The following is a 19,182-nucleotide window of genomic DNA, read 5'->3' on the forward strand; positions in this document are numbered from 1 at the left end:
TGGCATGGAACACTGATTCTGGGCCTGGGAAACAAGCACAGACTGGTGGGACCGCATCGTGTTGCAGGTGTGGGACAATTCCTAGTGGCTGCAAAACTTTTGCATGCGTAAGGGCACTTTCATGGAACTTTGTGACTTGCTTTCCCCTGCCCTGAAGCGCCAGAATACCAGGATGAGAGCAGCCCTCACAGTTGAGAAGCGAGTGGCGATAGCCCTGTGGAAGCTTGCAACGCCAAACAGCTACCGGTCAGTCGGGAATCATTTGGAGTGGGCAAATCTACTGTGGGAGCTGCTGTGATCCAAGTTGCCAGGGCAATCAAAGACCTGGTGATATCAAGGGTAGTGACTCTGGGAAACATACAGGTCATAGTGGATGGCTTTGCTGCAATCAGATTCCCAAACTGTGGTTGGGCGATAGACAGAACCCATATCCCTATCTTGGCATCGGAGCACCAAGCCACCGAGTACATAAACCGCAAGGGGTACTTTTCAATGCTGCTGCAAGCCCTGGTGGATCACAAGGGACGTTTCACCAACATCAACGTGGGATGGCTGGGAAAGGTACATGATGCTCGCGTCTTCAGGCACTCTGCTCTGTTTCGAAAGCTGGAGGAAGGGACTTTCTTCCCGGACCAGAAAATAACTGTTGGGGATGTTGAAATGCCTATCGTTATCCTTGGGGACCCAGCCTACCCCTTAATGCCACGGCTCATGAAGCCATACACAGGCAACCTGGACAGTAGTCAGGACCTGTTCAACTATAGGCTGAGCAAGTGCCGAATGGTGGTGGAATGTGCATTTGGACATTTAAAAGTGCACTGGCGCAGTTTACTGACTCGGATAGACCTCAGCAAAACCAATATCCCCATTGTTATTGCTGCTTGCTGTGCACTCCACAATATCTGTGAGAGAAAGGGGGAGACATTTATGGTGCGGTGGGAGGTTGAGGCAAATCGCCTGCCCGCTGATTACGCGCAGCCAGATGCCAGGGCGGTTAGAAGAGTATAGCAGGGCGCAGTGCGCATCAGAGAAGCTTTGAAAACCAGTTTTGTGACTGGCCAGGCTACGGTGTTAAACTTCTATTTGTTTCTCTTTGATGAAGCCTCCGCCCCCGGTTCACTCTACTTCTCTGTAAACCAACCACCCCACCCTCCCCTCCCCCCTTCGAGCATCGCTTGCAGAGGCAATAAAGTCATTGTTACTTCTCATTCATGCATTCTTTATTAATTCATCACACAACTAGGGGGGTAATTGCCAAGGTAGCCTGGGATGGGTGGGGGAGGAGGGAAGGAAAAGGACACACTGCAATTTAAAACTTTAAAACTTTAACACTTATTGAAGGCCAGCCTTCCGATGCTCGGGCAATCATCTGGGGTAGAGTGACTGAGTGGCCGGAGGCCCCCCACCGTGTTCTTGGGCGTCTGGGTGAGGAGGCAATGGGACTTGGGGAGGACGGCTGTTGGTTACACAGGGGCTGTAGCGGCGGTCTCTGCTCCTGCTGCCTTTCCTGCAGCTCAACCATACGCTGGAGCATATCAGTTTGATGCTCCAGCAGACGGAGCATCGACTCTTGCCTTCTGTCTGCAAGCTGACGCCACCTATCATCTTCAGCCCGCCACTTACTCTGTTCAGCCCGCGATTCATCCCGCCACCTCTCCTCTCGTTCATATTGTGCTTTTTTGCACTCTGACATTGACTGCTTCCACGCATTCTGCTGTGCTCTTTCAGTGTGGGAGGACATCTGGAGCTCCGTGAACATATCATCCTGAGTCCGCCGTTTTCTCCTTCTAATCTTCGCTAGCCTCTGCGAAAGAGAAACATTTGCAGCTGGTGCAGGAGAAGGGAGAGGTGGTTAAAAAAGGCACATTTTAGAGAGCAATGGGTACACTCTTTCACATTAAATTTTGCTGTTCACATTACACAGCACATGTGTTTTCGTTACAAGGTCGCATTTTTCCTCTTATATTGAGGGCCTGCCGGTTTGGTGTGAGAGATCACTCACGCAGTGCCAGGCAACAGAATTTGGCTTGCAGGCAGCCATGATAAGCCACAGTCTTTTGGCTTTTTTAACCTTCATAACATGTGGGAATGGTTTCAAACAGCAGCGCCCTCATTTCCCATACCAAGGACCCATTGGGTTGGCCATTTAAAATGGGTTTGCAATGTAAGAGGAGGGGCTGGGTGTCCGGGTTAACATGCAGCACAAACCCAACTACCCCCCACACACACACACAATTCTCTGGGATGATCACTTCACCCCTCCCCCCCACCGCGTGGCTAACAGCGGGGAACATTTCTGTTCAGCAGAGCAGGAACGGGCACCTCTGAATGTCCCCTTAATAAAATCACCCCATTTCAACCAGGTGACCATGAATGATATCACTCTCCTAAGGATAACAGAGAGAGATAAGGAATGGATGTTGTCTGCATGCCAGCAAACACCGGGACCATACCCTGCCATGCTTTGTTATGCAATGATTCCAGTCTATGTGCTACTGACCTGGCGTGGTAAAGTGTCCTATCATGGCAGATGGGATAAGGCAGCCTCCCCAGAAACCTTTTGCAAAGGCTTTGGGAGTACATGAAGGAGAGCTTTCTGGAGATGTCCCTGGAGGATTTCCGCTCCATCCCCATACACATTAACAGACTTTTCCAGTAGCTGTACTGGCCGCGATTGCCAGGGCAAATTAATCATTAATCATTAAACACGCTTGCTTTTAAACCATGTGTAATATTTACAAAGGTACACACACCAGAGGTCCCTTGTGCGCCCTCAGGGTCTGGGAACACGCCTTGGTGAGTTCGGGGGTTACTGATTCCAGATCCAGGGTGATAAACATATCCTGGCTGTTGGGGAAACCGGTTTCTCCGCTTCCTTGCTGTCAGCTCTCTTCATTGTCTTCATCATCATCTTCCTCATACCCCGAACCCGCTTCCCTGTTGCATGTTTCTCCAGTGACGGAGTCAAAGCACATGGCTGGGGTAATGGTGGCTGCACCCCCTAGCATCGCATGCAGCTCCGCGTAGAAGCAGCATGTTTGCAGCTCTGCCCCGGACCTTCCGTTTGCTTGCCTCTCTGGCTTTGTGGTAGGCTTACCTTAGCTCCTTAATTTTCACGCGGCACTGCTGTGCGTCCCTGTTATGGCCTCTGTCCTTCATGGCCTTTGAGACCCTTTCTAATATTTTGCCATTTCGTTTACTGCTACGGAGTTCAGCTAGCACAGATTCATCTCCCCATATGGGGAGCAGATCCCGTACCTCCCGTTCGGTCCACGCTGGAGCTCTTTTGCAATTCTGGGACTCCATCATGGTTACCTGTGCTGATGAGCTCTGCGTGGTCACCTGTGCTGTCCACGCTGGGCAAACAGGAAATGAAATTCAGAAGTTCGCGGGGCTTTTCCTGTCTACCTAGTCAGTGCATCTGAGTTGAGAGTGCTGTCCAGAGCGGTCACAATGAAGCACTGTGGGATAGCTCCCGGAGGCCAATAACATCGAATTCCGTCCACACTGCCCCAAATCCGACCCGCAAAGGCCGATTTTAGCGCTAATCCCCTCGTTGGAGGTGGAGTAAAGAAACCGGTTTAAAGGGCCCTTTAAGTCGAAAAAAAGGGCTTCGTCGTGTGGATGTGTCCAGGCTTAATTCGATTTAAAGTTGCGAAAGTTGACCTAAACTCGTAGTGTAGACCAGGCCTCAGTGTTACTGTGTTGGTTGAGAAAGGATGGGGTATGGAGAAAGAAGATTATGTGGCTCAGGGTAAATTTGGGCTCAGCTGTTAATGGGTGCACAGAGGGAGAGGAGTCTCACACTCCCTCATAGCTGCAAAGTACTGTTCATACTGGTGATCCCTTGAGAACATTGACTGTTTTTGTGTGGCAAAAGACACCCCAAAGCTGTCAGGGAGAAAGCATGGCCAGCATTCTGTTCTCCCTTTACAGCAGCCAGTGGAGTTGGCTGTGCATGCAGTGGGGAGCAGGCTACATGACCTGAAGAGGTGAGCTGTAACCAACTTGTTCTGCGTGGAGAGAGCTCTTGGAGATATTCTGCTTCTCTGCGGCAGTGCCTGTAACACAAGACTGAGCCCTTAGTGTGTATTGGGGAGGAAAGGGGACAAAAACAGAGAGAAATGTGAGCAGCAGAGAAACCATGAAAATAAAAGAAGTGGACAGTAAGAAAAGAAAGAGAAGTACCATAACAGACCAGAACAAGGGACAGATCCAGGAAAGAAGGGACAGTGAGGTTGACAGTGTTTGTGTCACTCCATTAGAAAGCAGCATGCTAATACTTTTGCTACTTGAAAAAAAGCCCACACCAGTGGTTTGAAATGTTGTACAGTGGGTACTTTAATACTGTAGACTATCACATTCATTTGACCTCATTTTCTAGAAGAGTCCAAATTTTCTAAATAACTTCAGATGTTTGTATTCCTGCCTACCCAGTCTAGTGGCTTAGTGAATTGTTCTGAGAGTTTGGGCAGAGAAAAAATGACCACTCATTCAAGACAAATTCCTGAGAGTTGGTGGCCCATATTACATTAGAGTTCATAGTAATCTGTTGTACTCTCTTGCAGTACTTGTGGCACCTTAGAGACTAAGAAATTTATTTGAGCATAAGCTTTCGTGGGCTAAAACCCACTTCATCAGATGCATGCAGTGGAAAAGTATACGGCATGCATCCGATGAAGTGGGTTTTAGCCCACGAAAGCTTATGCTCAAATAAATTTCTTAGTCTCTAAGGTGCCACAAGTACTGCAAGAGAGTACAACAGATTACTATGAACTCTAATGTAATATGGGCCACCAACTCTCAGGAATTTGTCTTGAATGAGTGGTCATTTTTTCTCTGCCCAANAACCTGACTGAGGCTAATGTCAGAAGGAGAGTTGCCAAGAGAGCATAGGTTTCAGAGGGGTAGCTGTGTTAGTCTGTATCAGCAAAAAGAACGAGGAGTACTTGTGGCACCTTAGAGACTAAGAAATTTATTTGAGCATAAGCTTTCGTGGGCTAAAACCCACTTCATCGGATGCATGCCGTATACTTTTCCACTGCATGCATCTGATGAAGTGGGTTTTAGCCCACGAAAGCTTATGCTCAAATAAATTTCTTAGTCTCTAAGGTGCCACAAGTACTCCTCGTTCTTTTTGCTGATACAGACTAACACAGCTACCCCTCTGAAACCTATGCTCTCTTGGCAACTCTCCTTCTGACATTAGCCTCAGTCAGGTTCAGAATATACAGGTAAGTTACCCTCGTTAGTTTGGATTTCCAGTTTCAGTAATTTGCACTTACTGCACCAGCACAGGCAGCTGTGCTCAGTTCACCCCATGGGAGAGCAAGTGGTATTTTCCCTGCTGTGCTCCCTCAGAGGTTCTACCAGAGGCTGGTAGCCTCAAACTTTAGTGAAGGTTCTAGCACATCCTTCATCCACATCCACTCCTCAGCTAGCAATACCCCTTTTGTGGCTGCATTGGTTCTTTGCAGGACCACAGTGGAGGGGAAGATGCCAATTGCTCTTTAGACTTTCTGCTCTCTAGAAACTAGAGAACCTTTCCCAAACATATTGTCTTTTGACCTCTACAGACCTGATAACTCAGAACTCTCACTGATTTCAATGCAAGCTGTTGTAACATAAGATGAAAATTAATGAAAATTCCTGTACTGTGCAGAGGAGGGATTGGGGGAGTTCCCCACCCCATCTGGAAAATTCTTTGTGATCCCAAATTTTGAGTCCTACAGTCTTCTGGGCTCCATTTTTTTCTAATGGGGATACTGGTATTTTGACTGCTGTGTGCATTTTATATTTCCAGTCTATGGTGAGCTGCAATATGTTTGTCATCAACAGTCAAAATAATGACCTGGAGAGGGATTTTTTTTAAAATAGGCATTGATACCCTAACAAAAATATAACCCCCCACAGCTGCCTCGCCTGCAGGGCTTTTCTAAATAGCAGAATGGATCAAAGGATGTTTTTATTTCCTTGTGCAGAGGAAAAATTCATCACTTTGTAAGTCAGAGCAAAAATGAATCAAATCAATACCAGGTTATATCAGGGAGCTTTTTAATAATAATACATTTCTTATGGCTAAACTCAGTTAGTATGACTCTCAGCAGTTGGTACTGTATATAGTTGAAAACTTTATTCCATCTATAACAAACTTTAATTTGAACCAAGGTCAAGAATGCATTAAAAAAAATAAAAAGCTCAGAGTGAGATCCACCTACACTCAAGATAGGGCTGGCTTGGGACGGGTTTGGATCCCAATCCCATATTCCTCTAATTTTGAGGTAGTATGTGTCCAGAGCCAGTTTCTTTATTGTAGTTACAGTGACAGCATAACCTGGCCATAAATCGTTGCCCAGGGAGGGATTTCCCCAGAGTAAGCAAGATAATTGTATGGAGTAGAGCCTGAACTGGGACGGTTATGCCACATGACCTCTCTGCTGCCAGCATGGTAGGGAAAAGGGATCATGACTGGGGGAAATATATCGTAAGCTCTATTTTCAGTCCCTTCTGATTCTAGCAACCTAGCATAGGTTATAAAAGCCTTTAGGCTGCTCTAACACAACACAAGAGTAACAGTCACGCACAGAATAGCACCAGGATCAGGAAGTGCAAAGGAGAGCTTCTAAACACCCTTCAAACAGCACGCTGACTTGCAATCAGCATTATGGCCACAATTAGAGACCTGGCCTCCAGCACCCTGCTTCAGGTCCATCTTACAGAGATGTGTCTGAGTTTCAGTGTTTGGGTTTACCTGAACTTTCCCCGAATCCAAGAGTTCTGATTCCAGTTCAGGCTGATTTCGGATTTAAACCAGTAATGGTAAAATATAAAAGCTGTAAGATAAAATTAATTTGCACAGCCCACATAAGTGTGAAATAACATATGAAATATGTAACAGTTATACAAATCAGAAATCACTAAGCCTCATGAGATTGTGCTATGTCTTTGGGAGGTGGATTGGAGCAATTCAGGCATAAAGACCTTGGATGTAATCCTGGCCCCACTGGAGTCAATGGCAAAACTCCCATTGATTTCAGTGGGGCTAATATTTCACCCTTTTTCTGTATGTGCTTGTATCACCTTCTTCGGTCATTTAAAATGTCTTGTTACATATGTACTTAGCATTATAATTTTGGTTACGGACATGTTAACAACAGTGAACAATTAATAACTATATTAATTTCCTATTATATATGATAAATTATATATTACTAAGTTTTGTTAAAACATCGTATGTACTGTTGTGGGACTACAGTGTTCTTATCGCAAAAGCAATTAAAATTAATAAATTAATAGCTGCACTGCATAGGAATATATTCAGTTAGAAACCTTTGAAAATAACATTTACTAAGCTACAGTTCCTTCAGATCCTACGAGCAAGAAGAAACCCCTTATACAGAACTGTTTTCTGTTTTGCAATAAGAGATGGGCCAAAAATACCAGACCCAAACATCCGCAAACTCTGGCATGTTTGGAATCTGAGTCTAAATCTGTATTTTATGGCTTAGGCTCATCTCTACTTTGAACTGTTGTTTGAAAATAAATTTATTCTTCCTTGGGAAGTCAAGGAGACCATGTTGGAGACTTCTGCTGTTTCCATTTGCTTTGTGTATGTGCTGTACTGTGGCTGGATAGTTCATGCATACTCCCCTGTTTTTATAAACATATCCAAAATCACTTGCGTAGACCACTGCAATTTGAACACCTTTTTTGGTTGATGTATAAGAGAGAACCTCTGTTTCACCTTCTTATGGAATTTATTGGCTTCTCTCCTGATAAGTGTTACTGAGGATGTAATAATTTATTTTAACTGTGTTGACACAGACTTTCAAAGCTATTAGAAAGATTGTGTTATAAGCTAACAGTGTCATACTTTGTATCAAGAGATGCAAGTTTGTTCTGAGATCACTAGATAACACTTCCTTTGAATAAAACTTGAAGTTCTGGCACGCGAACTGACCATTTGGAATACAACATAGTCTTTTAACAAGACAGTGCACGGGGTAGGGACATACCAAGGGGAAACATTGGCATCTAGACATTATAGTGATTGTCAGACACATTAAAAAGCTGTAAGTTGGTAGTGAGAAAGAGAGAAGAAAAAACCCTTTTGCTGCCTTGGTGCATGCACAAATTTTCTGATCGTCCCTAGTGCAGTTGACTGCAAAGAGAAAGATCTACTAAAACATTTTATACAAATGTAGCAGAAAATTAAGATATTATCCTTTCTTTAAATGTTACATCTATATGGCAGCCACACACAGTTACATTTCTTTTTGTTTCAGAATTTCTCTAACATTTCACATGCTTACACTGAGGGTAGAGACACGGACAAGTATTACTACCGTATTAATGTATATAGCAGTGTCACTGAAGCTACATCTCCCTCCCCACCTCCTTGTTGTATAAAGATGAAACAGTTCAGATACCCAAGGTTACTGCTGTGATGTTTGAGATCAAAGTGGCTGATGTCTTCACTTGTTTTTAGGTTGACTTTGAACAACTTCAGGACAACTTATGTCAGATGGAGAAAAGGTGCAAAGCATCATGGGATCATCTTAAGGCTATAGCAAAGCATGAAATGAAGCCAACGCTGAAGCAAAAAATGTCTGAGTTCCTTAAAGACTGTGCAGAAAGAATCATAATTCTGAAGATTGTTCACAGAAGAATAATTAACAGGTACAGCATTAGGGCACTGATGGGAACAACCTCAATTACTTATTTCAATGTGCTTCAAACCACGTTTCAAGACGTATGTTTACCAACATATCTGTTGAGAGTTCTTTATAACAGATGTTCATTTGTTCCCGATATTTCCTAACTTCAGCTGAATATTGTATTTCTGCTGAGAAAAACAACGACTGACAATTATTTTCTTACATATAACTACACGCTGTGGTAAAATCCTGAAATCCTACTCAGGCAATTTCCTTGTGTCTTTAATGATATATTTGCCATAGTAAAGATTGAGTAACAAGTTCTGAATCTGGAGCTAGTACTATATATATCTTGTACAATCTGCTAATGCTCATTTATACACAAGTGCCACTGCTAGTATATTTCCAGATTCATAAACTCACACAGATGATTTAAATATGCCCAATAATGATGATAATAGCTATCTCTTATGTAGTGCTTTTCATCCATAGATCTCAAATTGCTTTACAAAGGACAATGGTATCATTACCCCCATTTTGCAGATGGGGAAATAATATATAGTTGTACACAGAATTACCAAAGGGAGTTCAAACAGGCCCAAATGTGTGAATGTACAGATCTGGGATGTTAGTTCAGCCCATCTGTTTTCTCATTCATGAATTCTATTCCACCTTCTAAATAAGTAATACCCCAAATATAGCTGAGTAGCAGTGAAAGCAGGAACTTACAAGTTTCCTACTGGGTTTATCACATATATTGTGTTGGATTTAAAAATAAGTAGAATAGTGTTTTCTTTACTTTAAATTACATAATATAACTATTAGTCTAAGCCTCTCCAAGATACTTTATTTATTCAATCACATCTTTCATTTCCATTGTAGTGAGTGTTTTAATTAGCATGGACACAGTAGATAAAAATAGATTCACAAAGATCTATACATTCAGCAGTCCATTGTGAATAATGTGGTACAGAAGCAGCAGCAACAAAGCTGCAAATAATACAAAAAGCTGTGAGTAATACTGAATCAACAGTAAAGTTGTGAACTCAAAACACCCCAGACTGAAAGTATTTGGATGTTACAACGTTTTATGGTTTTCTTTTTGAACTAGAAATGCCTCTCTTCCTGTGTTGCTAGCCTGTAAATCTTCATTCTTCTTGTCTAGACTTTCCCCAACTTCTTAACAGCCTCTTTGAAGTTGCTTAATACAAACAAATGGAATTAAAGCATAATTTTTTTTCGATATCTGAAATGAAATTGTTCATTCACATGCCAAATTGGTAAAATAAAATGAATGGAGTTTCATAAACATCTTATCTCTTATATCAGCATGGGGAAATGGGTTGGGATGAAGTTATCATAGACTAGCCATTTATTTGCATTATGTTTTTAATTATAAACCATGCCAGTGATGTTTAAGGAATCCATGAAAGTTCCACAGCATGTAAAAAAAAAAAAATGAGAGCTCAGAAGACAATAAATGGATCAATTAGAATCTTTTTTACTGGAAATGTAAAGTTTTTGAATGTTTTTTTTTTTTTCATTTTTAAAAGCTGTCATTAATTCATTTTGTTTTTAGGTTCCATGCATTTTTGTTATTTATGGGTCATCCTCCTTACGCAATCCGTGAAGTCAACATCAATAAGTTCTGCAAAATTATTAGTGAATTTGCTTTAGAGTATCGCACCACCAGGGAACGAGTTTTGCAGCAGAAGCAGAAACGCGCCAACCACAGGGAAAGAAACAAGACCAGGGGGAAAATGATCACAGATGTAAGTGGCAAAATCAAATCCACTGTGGCAAGTATTTGTGAAGCTTTCTTTTTAGTGAATGCCATACTGTAGATGTTATGCTTCATTCACTAACCTTCCTTTAAGGATTCCCTCCGCTATGAATAATGTACTCTGTATTCTTTGGTAAATCAATTTTATGTTTTTCTTTGTCATTGACTATAAAAGCTTCTGGATTCATAGCAGCTTCTGGATTTGGACAAAACAAGACTAAGAGTTCATAAAGAAAATCTTCCGTATGTTGCATGGACAAATTCATGCACAATGTCTGTTTTCAACAAAGAATAGAGTAGGAATTGAGGGCACCTTACTGAAGAATATGGCCAAGAATATAAATAACACAACCCTAAAATTAGGCTGCCAAATCATTCCATATATCAATTTACTGACCACATATTTAGGTGCTTATATACGGGTTTAGGTATGTAACATTAGGTTCCCATTTGGGAAAGTCCTGACTTGCAAACTTAAATATTATAGTGTTTTATATGTATAGTATCTATTTTTTAATTAGATAAAAATATATTGCATAAGAGTCAAGTACGGCCTCTTTCAGATTTTATTATAGATTACTAATTTAGATTCTCTTTAGCTGTTACCTGATAAATTTCGCTGACTGTGTTCAGGCTACTTTGGTAAAAATAAGATGAACTTTCTCTTCCTCTTTAAAGATCCTCTGATTTTTTTTATCTTCTTTTAAACTGATGCAGTTTCACTCAGTCCAAATAAAGTTTTAAGAAGTGCCAGTACTTAATAAAAGTTTCCAGCTGTCTCAAAATCCAAATCTGGAGTTTCGATTAGACATGAGTGGTTCATCGCATATGAAGCTACCCATATCCTGCCTTTGGCATGAAAAACCCAAAGTTGATTACAATTTTATGGCCAACAGCTCAGACAAGTTAGGTAAAGAAACAAAATGCATCAGACCCATATTGGGATTGTATTTAAGTTGTTGACTCACAATCATTTGTAGATCTTTCCTGGCAATAACCTTTCAAATTTTGGAAATCTTCCTCATCTGGGAGAGAATTTTAGAGCCACATTATTATCTCAAAAGATTTTCCTTTTGGACTAGTCCCAGGTAGAGGAAGGGCTCTGATTCTTTGCAAAGGGTTTAAGGTAGACATGAAAAATTTCACGTCTAGTATTAGGGAACTGAAGCTTTATACTTGCATTGCACCCTAATTTCTCTGTAACATTCTTGAGGAGTTAAAATGTGACACTAACCAAAAGGATTGGCAAATTAAATATTTAATTTGCCAAGTAGCATCAGTGCTTTTCACCAGTTCAGATAATGGCCAGCGGGGGAGGGAGGGTTCCTGTTATGCCAGTATACCATGGAGCGTTTCTGTACCAGGATAAGTGGCAGCAACAGGACTGAAGGAGCTTCTTTGAGTTCTTTTGCATCAGGAAGTGAGAGAAGGGAAAAGTGGCCATTCATCTGCTCACCAGAAGAAATATCCAGGGAGATGGAGAGAGGAAGTGGGCCTGCATGCTGACCCTATCACAGTAGAACAGGATGTAGGTACAAGCCAGTGGTCAGTCACTAAAGATCTGAGCCAGGGAGGTGGGCCATTTCCTGAAGATGTGAAAACAGGAGAGAGTGAGTGATTGGGCCTTCCCCAGAAGGGCTTGTTACAGGACAGGGAAGAAGAATAATCAGACCAGGATAGTATTTGTATTTGGGAGAAATTGAGTATCATCTGATCAGTAGAATCCCAGCTACAAATATCCTCCATGTCTGAGTTGTAGGATATATGTTTAGCATTAATTCACAATTATATGCTGATCCTATGAGCTGAGAAAGCCTAACGGAGTGAAGCGCATTCTCTAAAATTCTCAATGTAGAACCTCTAAGAACATAAGAATGGCCATACTGGGTCACACCAAAGGTCCATCTAGCCCACTATCCTGTTATCCGACAGTGGCCAATGCCACGTGCTTCAGAGGGAATGAACAGAACAGGTAATCATCAAGTTATCCATCGCATCGCCCATTCCCAGCTTCTGGCAAACAGAGGCTATGGATACCATCCCCGACACATCCTGGTTAATAGCCATTGATGGACCTATCCTCCATAAACTTATCTAGTTCTTTTTTGAACCTTGTCATAGTCTTGGCCTTCACAACATCCTCTGGCAAAGAGTTCCACAGGTTTACTGTGCGTTTGAAGAAATACTTTCTTTTGTTTGTTTTAAACCTGCTGCCTATTAATTTCATTTGGTGACCCTTAGTTCTTGTGTTATGAGAAGGAGTAAATAGCACTTCCTTATTCACTTTCCCCACACCATGATTTTATAGACCTCTATGATACCCCCCCCTTAGTCATCTCTTTTCCAAGATGAAATGTCCGTCTTATTAATCTCTACTCATATGGAAGCTGTTCCATACCTCAATCATTTTTGTTGCCCTTTTCTGAACCTTTTCCAATTCCAATATATCTTTTTTGAGATGGGATGAGATGGGATGACAAGATCTCCATGCAGTATTCAAGATGTTGGTGTATCATGGATTTATATAGAGACAATATGATATTTTCTGTCTTATTATCTATCCCTTTCTTAATGATTCCCAACATTCTGTTCACCTTTTTGACTGCCGCTGCAAATTGAGTGGATGTTTTCAGAGAACTATCCACCATGTCTCCAAGATCTCTTTCTTGAGTTGTAAAAGCAACAACCACCCATCCTAAGCAAATATTTATCCTGACACAATGTTTGTCAAATTAATCACATTTTTGTTGTTAATTTCTAAATCCCTGTTAAATGAGTCTATAGGTTCCTACATTGGGAACAAATATTTAATAATAGGCTTGTAATGGGGTGGCAACTCACCCATACAGCGCCTCCTGTCGGTCGTCCTGGGAATTAGCTCTTTGACCTCTGCAGACTGGTGTCTCGCCTTGCCTCTGGCCCCCGTGTCCCTCCCAGACCCCGGTGCCCCTTCTGCCAGGGTTCTGTGGTCTCTCTGGGTCCTCCCCCAGGGAACCCCCAAACCCCTATCCCCACCTCGCCTCAGTCTTTGGCTACTGCCAGTCACCATCTAGCCCCCGCTCACTGGGGCGGATTGCAGTACAATTGCCACTCATCATTGGCCAAGAGGGTTTGGACCTGCTGCCTCTGCCTACCCTTGGGCTGCCCTGTTGCAACCCCAGTACCTTTCGGCCCTTAATAAGGCCTGCAGCCTGGGGGTTTTCCAGGCCGGAGCTCCCCAGCTCATCTGGCCTTTCCCTGGCCCAGCTCCCCTTAAGGTACTCTTTCTCAGCTCCCAGGCAGCCAGGCCCTTCTCCCTCAAGAGCTAGAGGGAGAGTCCTTCTCAGCTCCTGGCTTCACTGGCTTTTATAGGGCCAGCTGCAGTCTGATTGGGGCGTGGCACTGCTGTGGCTGCTTCCCCAATCAGCAAGCCTTTAGCTTGCAGCCCCAGCCCTCTCCCAGGGCTGGCTTCAAGCCCTTTCAGGGCAGGAGTGGGTGACCACCCCGCTACAGGGCTCTTCAATATAGCAGAGAAAGATTCAACACAATCCAATGGATGGAAGCTGAAGCTAGACAAATTCAGTCGGGAAATAAGGCATAAATTAACAGTGAACTTAATTAACCATTGAAACAATTTACCAAGGGTCATGATGGATACTCCATCCCTGACCGTTTTTATCCATGATGACTCCAAGATGTCTTTCTTGAGTCATCTAATTTAGACCCCATCATTTTATATGTGTAGTTGGGATTATGTTTTCCAATGTGCATTACTTTGCATTTATCAACATTGAATTTCATCTGTCCTTTTGTTGCCCAATCACCCAGTTTTGTGAGATCCCTTTGTAACTCTTCACTGTGTTCGTTGGACTTAACTATATTGAGTAGTTTTGTATCATCTGCAAATGTTGCCACCTCACTGTTAACCCCTCTTTCCAGATCATTTGTGAATATATTGAATGGTCCCAGTACGGACCCTGGGGACACCACTATTTACCTCTCTCCATTCTGAAAATTGACCATTTATTCCTACCCTTTGTTTCCTGTCTTTTAACCAGTTACTGATCCATAAGAGGACCTTCCCTCTTATCCCAAGACAGCCTACTTTGCTTAAGAGTCTTTGATGAGGGACCTTATCAAATGCTTTCTAAAAATCTAAGTACTCTATATCCACTGGATCACCCTTGTCCACATGCTTGTTAACCCTCTCAAAGAATTCTAAGATAGGTGAGGCGTGATTTCCCTTTACAAAAAACATGTTGACTCTTCCGCAACAAATCATGTTAATCTATGTGTCTGATAATTCTGGTCTTTACTATAGTTTCAACCAGTTTGCCTGGTACTGAAGTTTGGCTTACTGCCTTGTAATTGGTGGGATTGCCTCTGGAGCCTTTTTTAAAAATCGGTGTCATATGAGTTATCCTCAAGTCATCTGGTAGAGAAACTGATTTGAATGATAGATTACATACCACAGTTAGTAGTTCTGCAATTTCACATTTGAATTCTTTCAGAACTCTTGGGTGAATACCATCAGGTCCTGCTGACTTATTACTGTTTATTTTATCAATTTGTTCTAAAACCTCCTCTAATGACACTTCAATCTGGGACAGTTCCTCAGATTTGTCACTTAAAAAGAATGTCTTAGGTTTGGCAATCTCCCTCATATCCTGAGCCATGAAGACGGATGCAAAGAATTCATTTAGTTTCTCCGCAGTGGCCTTATCGTCCTTGAGTGCTCCTTTAGCATCTCAATTGTCCAGTGGCCCCATCTGTTTAGCAGGCTTCCTGCTTCTGATGTATTTAACAAACAAAAAATTGCTATTACTTTTTGAGTCTTTGGCTAGCTGTTCTTCAAATTCTTTTTTTGGTCTGCCTAATTATATTTTTACACTTCATTTGCCAGAGTTTATGCTCCTTTCTATTTTAGGATTTAACTTCCACTTTTTAAATGATGCCTTTTTGCTTCTCATGGCTTCTTTTACTTTGTTGTTTAGCCTTAGTGGCACTTTTTTGATTCTCTTACTACGTTTTTTAATTTGGGGTATACATTTAAGTTGAACCTCTATTATGGTGTCTTTAAAAAGTTTCCACGCGGCTTGCAGGGATTTCGCTTTTGGGACTGTATCTTTTAATTTGTTTAACTAACTTCCTCATTTTTGTATAGTTCCTTTTTCTGTAATTAAATGCAATCATGGTTGGCTGCTATGGTGTTTCCCCCCCCCCCCACCTCACACCACAGAGATGTTAAATTTAATTATATTATGGTCACTATTACCAAGTGGTTCAACTATATTCACCTCTTGGACCAGATCCTGTGATCCACTTAGGACTCAATCAAGAATTGCCTATCCTCTTGTGAGTTTCAGGATGCACTGCTCCAAGAAGGAGTCATTTAAGTTGTCAAGAAACTTTATCTCTGCATCCTGTCCTGAGATGGCATGTACAGTCAATATAGGGATAGTTGAAATCCCCCATTATTATTGAGTTTTTTATTTTTATAGCCTCTCTAATCTCCCTGAGCATTTCACAGTCACTATCACCTTCCTGGTCAGATGGTTGGTACTATATCCCTACTACTATATTCTTATTATTCAAGCATGGAATTACTATTGATAGAGATTTTATGGTACAGTTGGGTTCATTTAAGATTTTTGCTTTATTTAACTCCACACTTTTTTTCACATATAGTGCCACTCCCCCACCAGCACAACCTTTTCTATCCTTCCGATATATTTTGTACCCTAGTATTACTGTGTCCCACTGATTATCCTCATTCCACCAAGTTTCTGTGATGCCTATTATATCAATATCCTCACTTAATACAAGGCACTCAAGTTCACCCATCTTATTACTTAGACTTCTGGCATTTGTATATAAGGACTTTAAAAAATTGTCACTGTTTAGGTATCTGCCAATACGTGATGTAATTGAATGGGACTCTTTTTCATTTGACTGTTATTCATCAGATCCTACCCATATTTTATCATCTTCCATCCTCGCCTCCTTTCTAGGACATAGAGAATCTTCTGTCCGAACCATGTGCTCCTCCGTACCTTTCAGTTTTTCCCCATTCCTTAGTTTAAAAACTGTTCTACGACTTTTTTAACTTTCAGTGCCAGCTATCTGGTTCTATTTTGGTTTAGGTGGAGCCCATGCTTCCTGCATAGGCTCCCCCTTTTCCAAAAGGTTCCCCAGTTCCTAATAAATCTAAACCCTCCTCTGTACACCATCATCTTATCCACCTACTGAGACCCTACAGTTCTGCTTGTCTACCTGGCCCTGTGTGTGGAACTGGAAGCATTTCAGAGAATGCCACCATGGAGGTCCTGGAGTTCAATCTCGTACCTAGCAGCCTAAATTTGGCCTCCAGGACTTCTCTCCTACCTTTCCATATGTCATTGGTACCTACATGTACCACAACCACCGGCTCCTCTCCAGCATGACACATACTCCTCTGTTTAAGGAGATTGCTTATGTGGGCATATTGGTGAATCAAGGACTTTCTGTGATCTACATGTATAGGAATTATCCATTTAAATGTGGTCAAGTAATGCTGCTTTTATTTTCCCCCACTCAGTTGTGGCACATGGTAAAATGTTTAGATAATCTAATCCCAACAAAACCCACCCCCCAAAAAATTCATGGAGTCACATGATATTATTGCTAACTTTAGTCTTTCTGATTAGTTTATATTTCTATGCATGGAAGGGAAAAGATATGGCTGCTGTGCATAGTAAATATACACCTAGTAATGGAATATTCATTTCAAATTTTGCAGATGATAAAAAGTTATTCAAAATAGTTAAGTCCAAAGCTGACTGTGAAGAGTTACAAAACTAGCTGACTGGGCAACAAAATGGCAGATGAAATTCAACACTGATAAGTGCACAGTAATGCACATTGGAAAAAATAATCCCAGCTACACATATATAATGATAGGTTCTAAATTAGCTGTTACCACTCAAGAAAGACGTCTTGGAGTCATCATGGATAAAAACTGTCAGGGATGGAGTATCCATCATGACCCTTGGTAAATTGTTCCAATGGTTAATTACATTCACTGTTAATTTTTTGCCTTATTTCCCGTCTGAATTTGTCTAGCTTCAGTTTCCATCCATTGGATTGTGTTGAATCTTTTTCTGCTAGATTGAAGAGCCCATTATTAAATATTTGCTCCCAATGTAGGGACCTGTAGAGTGTAGTCAAGTCAACCCTTATCTCCTTAACCTTCTCTAAATAGCTTGAGCTCTTTGAGTCTATTACTATAAGGCATGTTTTCTAATCCTTTAATCATTCTCGTGGATTTTCTTTCAACCCTCTCCAGTTTATCATATCCTTCTTGAATTGTGGTCATGAAGCCTGGACACTGTATTCCAGCAGCAGTAATACCAATGCCAAATATAGAGGTAAAATAACCACTCTTGTTCCACTCGAGATTCCACTGTTTATGCATCCCAGGATTGCAATAGTTACTTTGGCTACAGTGTCACACTGGGAACTCGTGTTCAGCTGAATAACCACCGCAAACCCCAAATCTTTCCAGGATAGAGTCCCCCATCTTATCACTGTGGCTTACATGAATACCAAGAAAATGTAACCTTTTGGATTCTAGAAAGAAAATACATATCCCTTTATTTTTTAAACCCATTCAACCAAAATCAGTCTTGAAGGGTGGAGGGTCAATTCTGCTGACCTTTTTGGATGCAGAACTCCCATAGACTTCAGTGGAGTTATTCACATGGAAGGGGCTTTAGTTCTGAGAAACAGACTCCCAATTTTTGTATTACCCTTTCACTTATACAGACCTTTGCTCCTGACTTCTCTAGGTCACTCATAGTGAAATGAGTTTGGTATTGCTAATGTAATTCCCAATAGATGTTTCTTACATGGGAAAAGAATAAAAATGGAAGAATGTAGAATTGTCACAGTTACATGGGGAGATTGCCTGCAACACTGCACTGCAATCACTACACTGCAGCTGGATTGCAACGTATGTAGACATACTCAAAGTGGCTTTAATCTAGCTAGCTCAGCTACCAGTAGCAGTGAAGCTGTGGCAGCACAGACTTGAACATGGACTAGCCGCCCATATATGTACCCAGAATCCCAGGTGGGCTTGTACAACCTGTGTGGAAGCCTGTGCTTCCATAGCTTCGCTTTGCTGCTATTAATACTCGTACTAGCTAGATTAATTCTATCTTGGGTATGTCAACACGTGCTACAATCACCCTTCTTCCCATCCTTGATTGCAGTGTAGAAATAACCCTATGTCTGCCTTTAGCTAGTGATATCAGTTATGCACTTTCAGAAACAACACAATTCACTGAAAAATAAGCAGGAAAGATAGGAAAGAAATGCAGTTATACACATCGATTAGTGGATAATAAAAGAATCTGTCCCCCAGAATTATGCAGCTGTCTTTTGCACAATACCTTAGTGTTTCTATTCCAAAACCTCTATTTAATAGAAATAATATTTAAATATGGCAAAATCCCCGCCGCACGAATCCTAGAGTGATTTTTTTTAAAAAAACGGGTCTCCAGAAATTGTGCTATGGCATGTGAACTTGATAGAAAAGTTGAATCCCTAGGATTTGAACTGGAGAGCCTTTCAGCCTTAAAAGCCAGAGCTCATGCACAAAGAGCGCTAGGGGAGCTGCATCCTAGCTCCATTCTTACAGTACTGTTTGGTAATGTTACTTTTGTTAACATTTTCCTAATTCAAAAACATTTCTCAATATATTTAACCGTTAAAGAAAGAAGA

The 19,182-nt window shown here is 41.6% G+C and overlaps 1 protein-coding gene across 10 annotated transcripts in view; it reads left to right on the forward strand.

Annotated features, from left to right (window-relative positions):
- FHOD3 (formin homology 2 domain containing 3) overlaps positions 1–19,182 on the forward strand; it is a 644,613-nt gene that overhangs the window by 590,159 nt on the left and 35,272 nt on the right. For all 10 annotated transcript variants that reach the window (XM_034761350.1, XM_034761355.1, XM_034761352.1 and 7 more), the window contains 2 exons: positions 8,489–8,679; positions 10,237–10,429. In XM_034761350.1, the coding sequence (XP_034617241.1) occupies positions 8,489–8,679; positions 10,237–10,429 (384 nt within the window). The remainder of the gene's footprint in view (positions 1–8,488; positions 8,680–10,236; positions 10,430–19,182) is intronic.

The sequence above is a fragment of the Trachemys scripta genome, chromosome 2 (assembly GCF_013100865.1).
Source record: "Trachemys scripta elegans isolate TJP31775 chromosome 2, CAS_Tse_1.0, whole genome shotgun sequence".
NCBI lineage: Eukaryota > Metazoa > Chordata > Testudines > Emydidae > Trachemys > Trachemys scripta.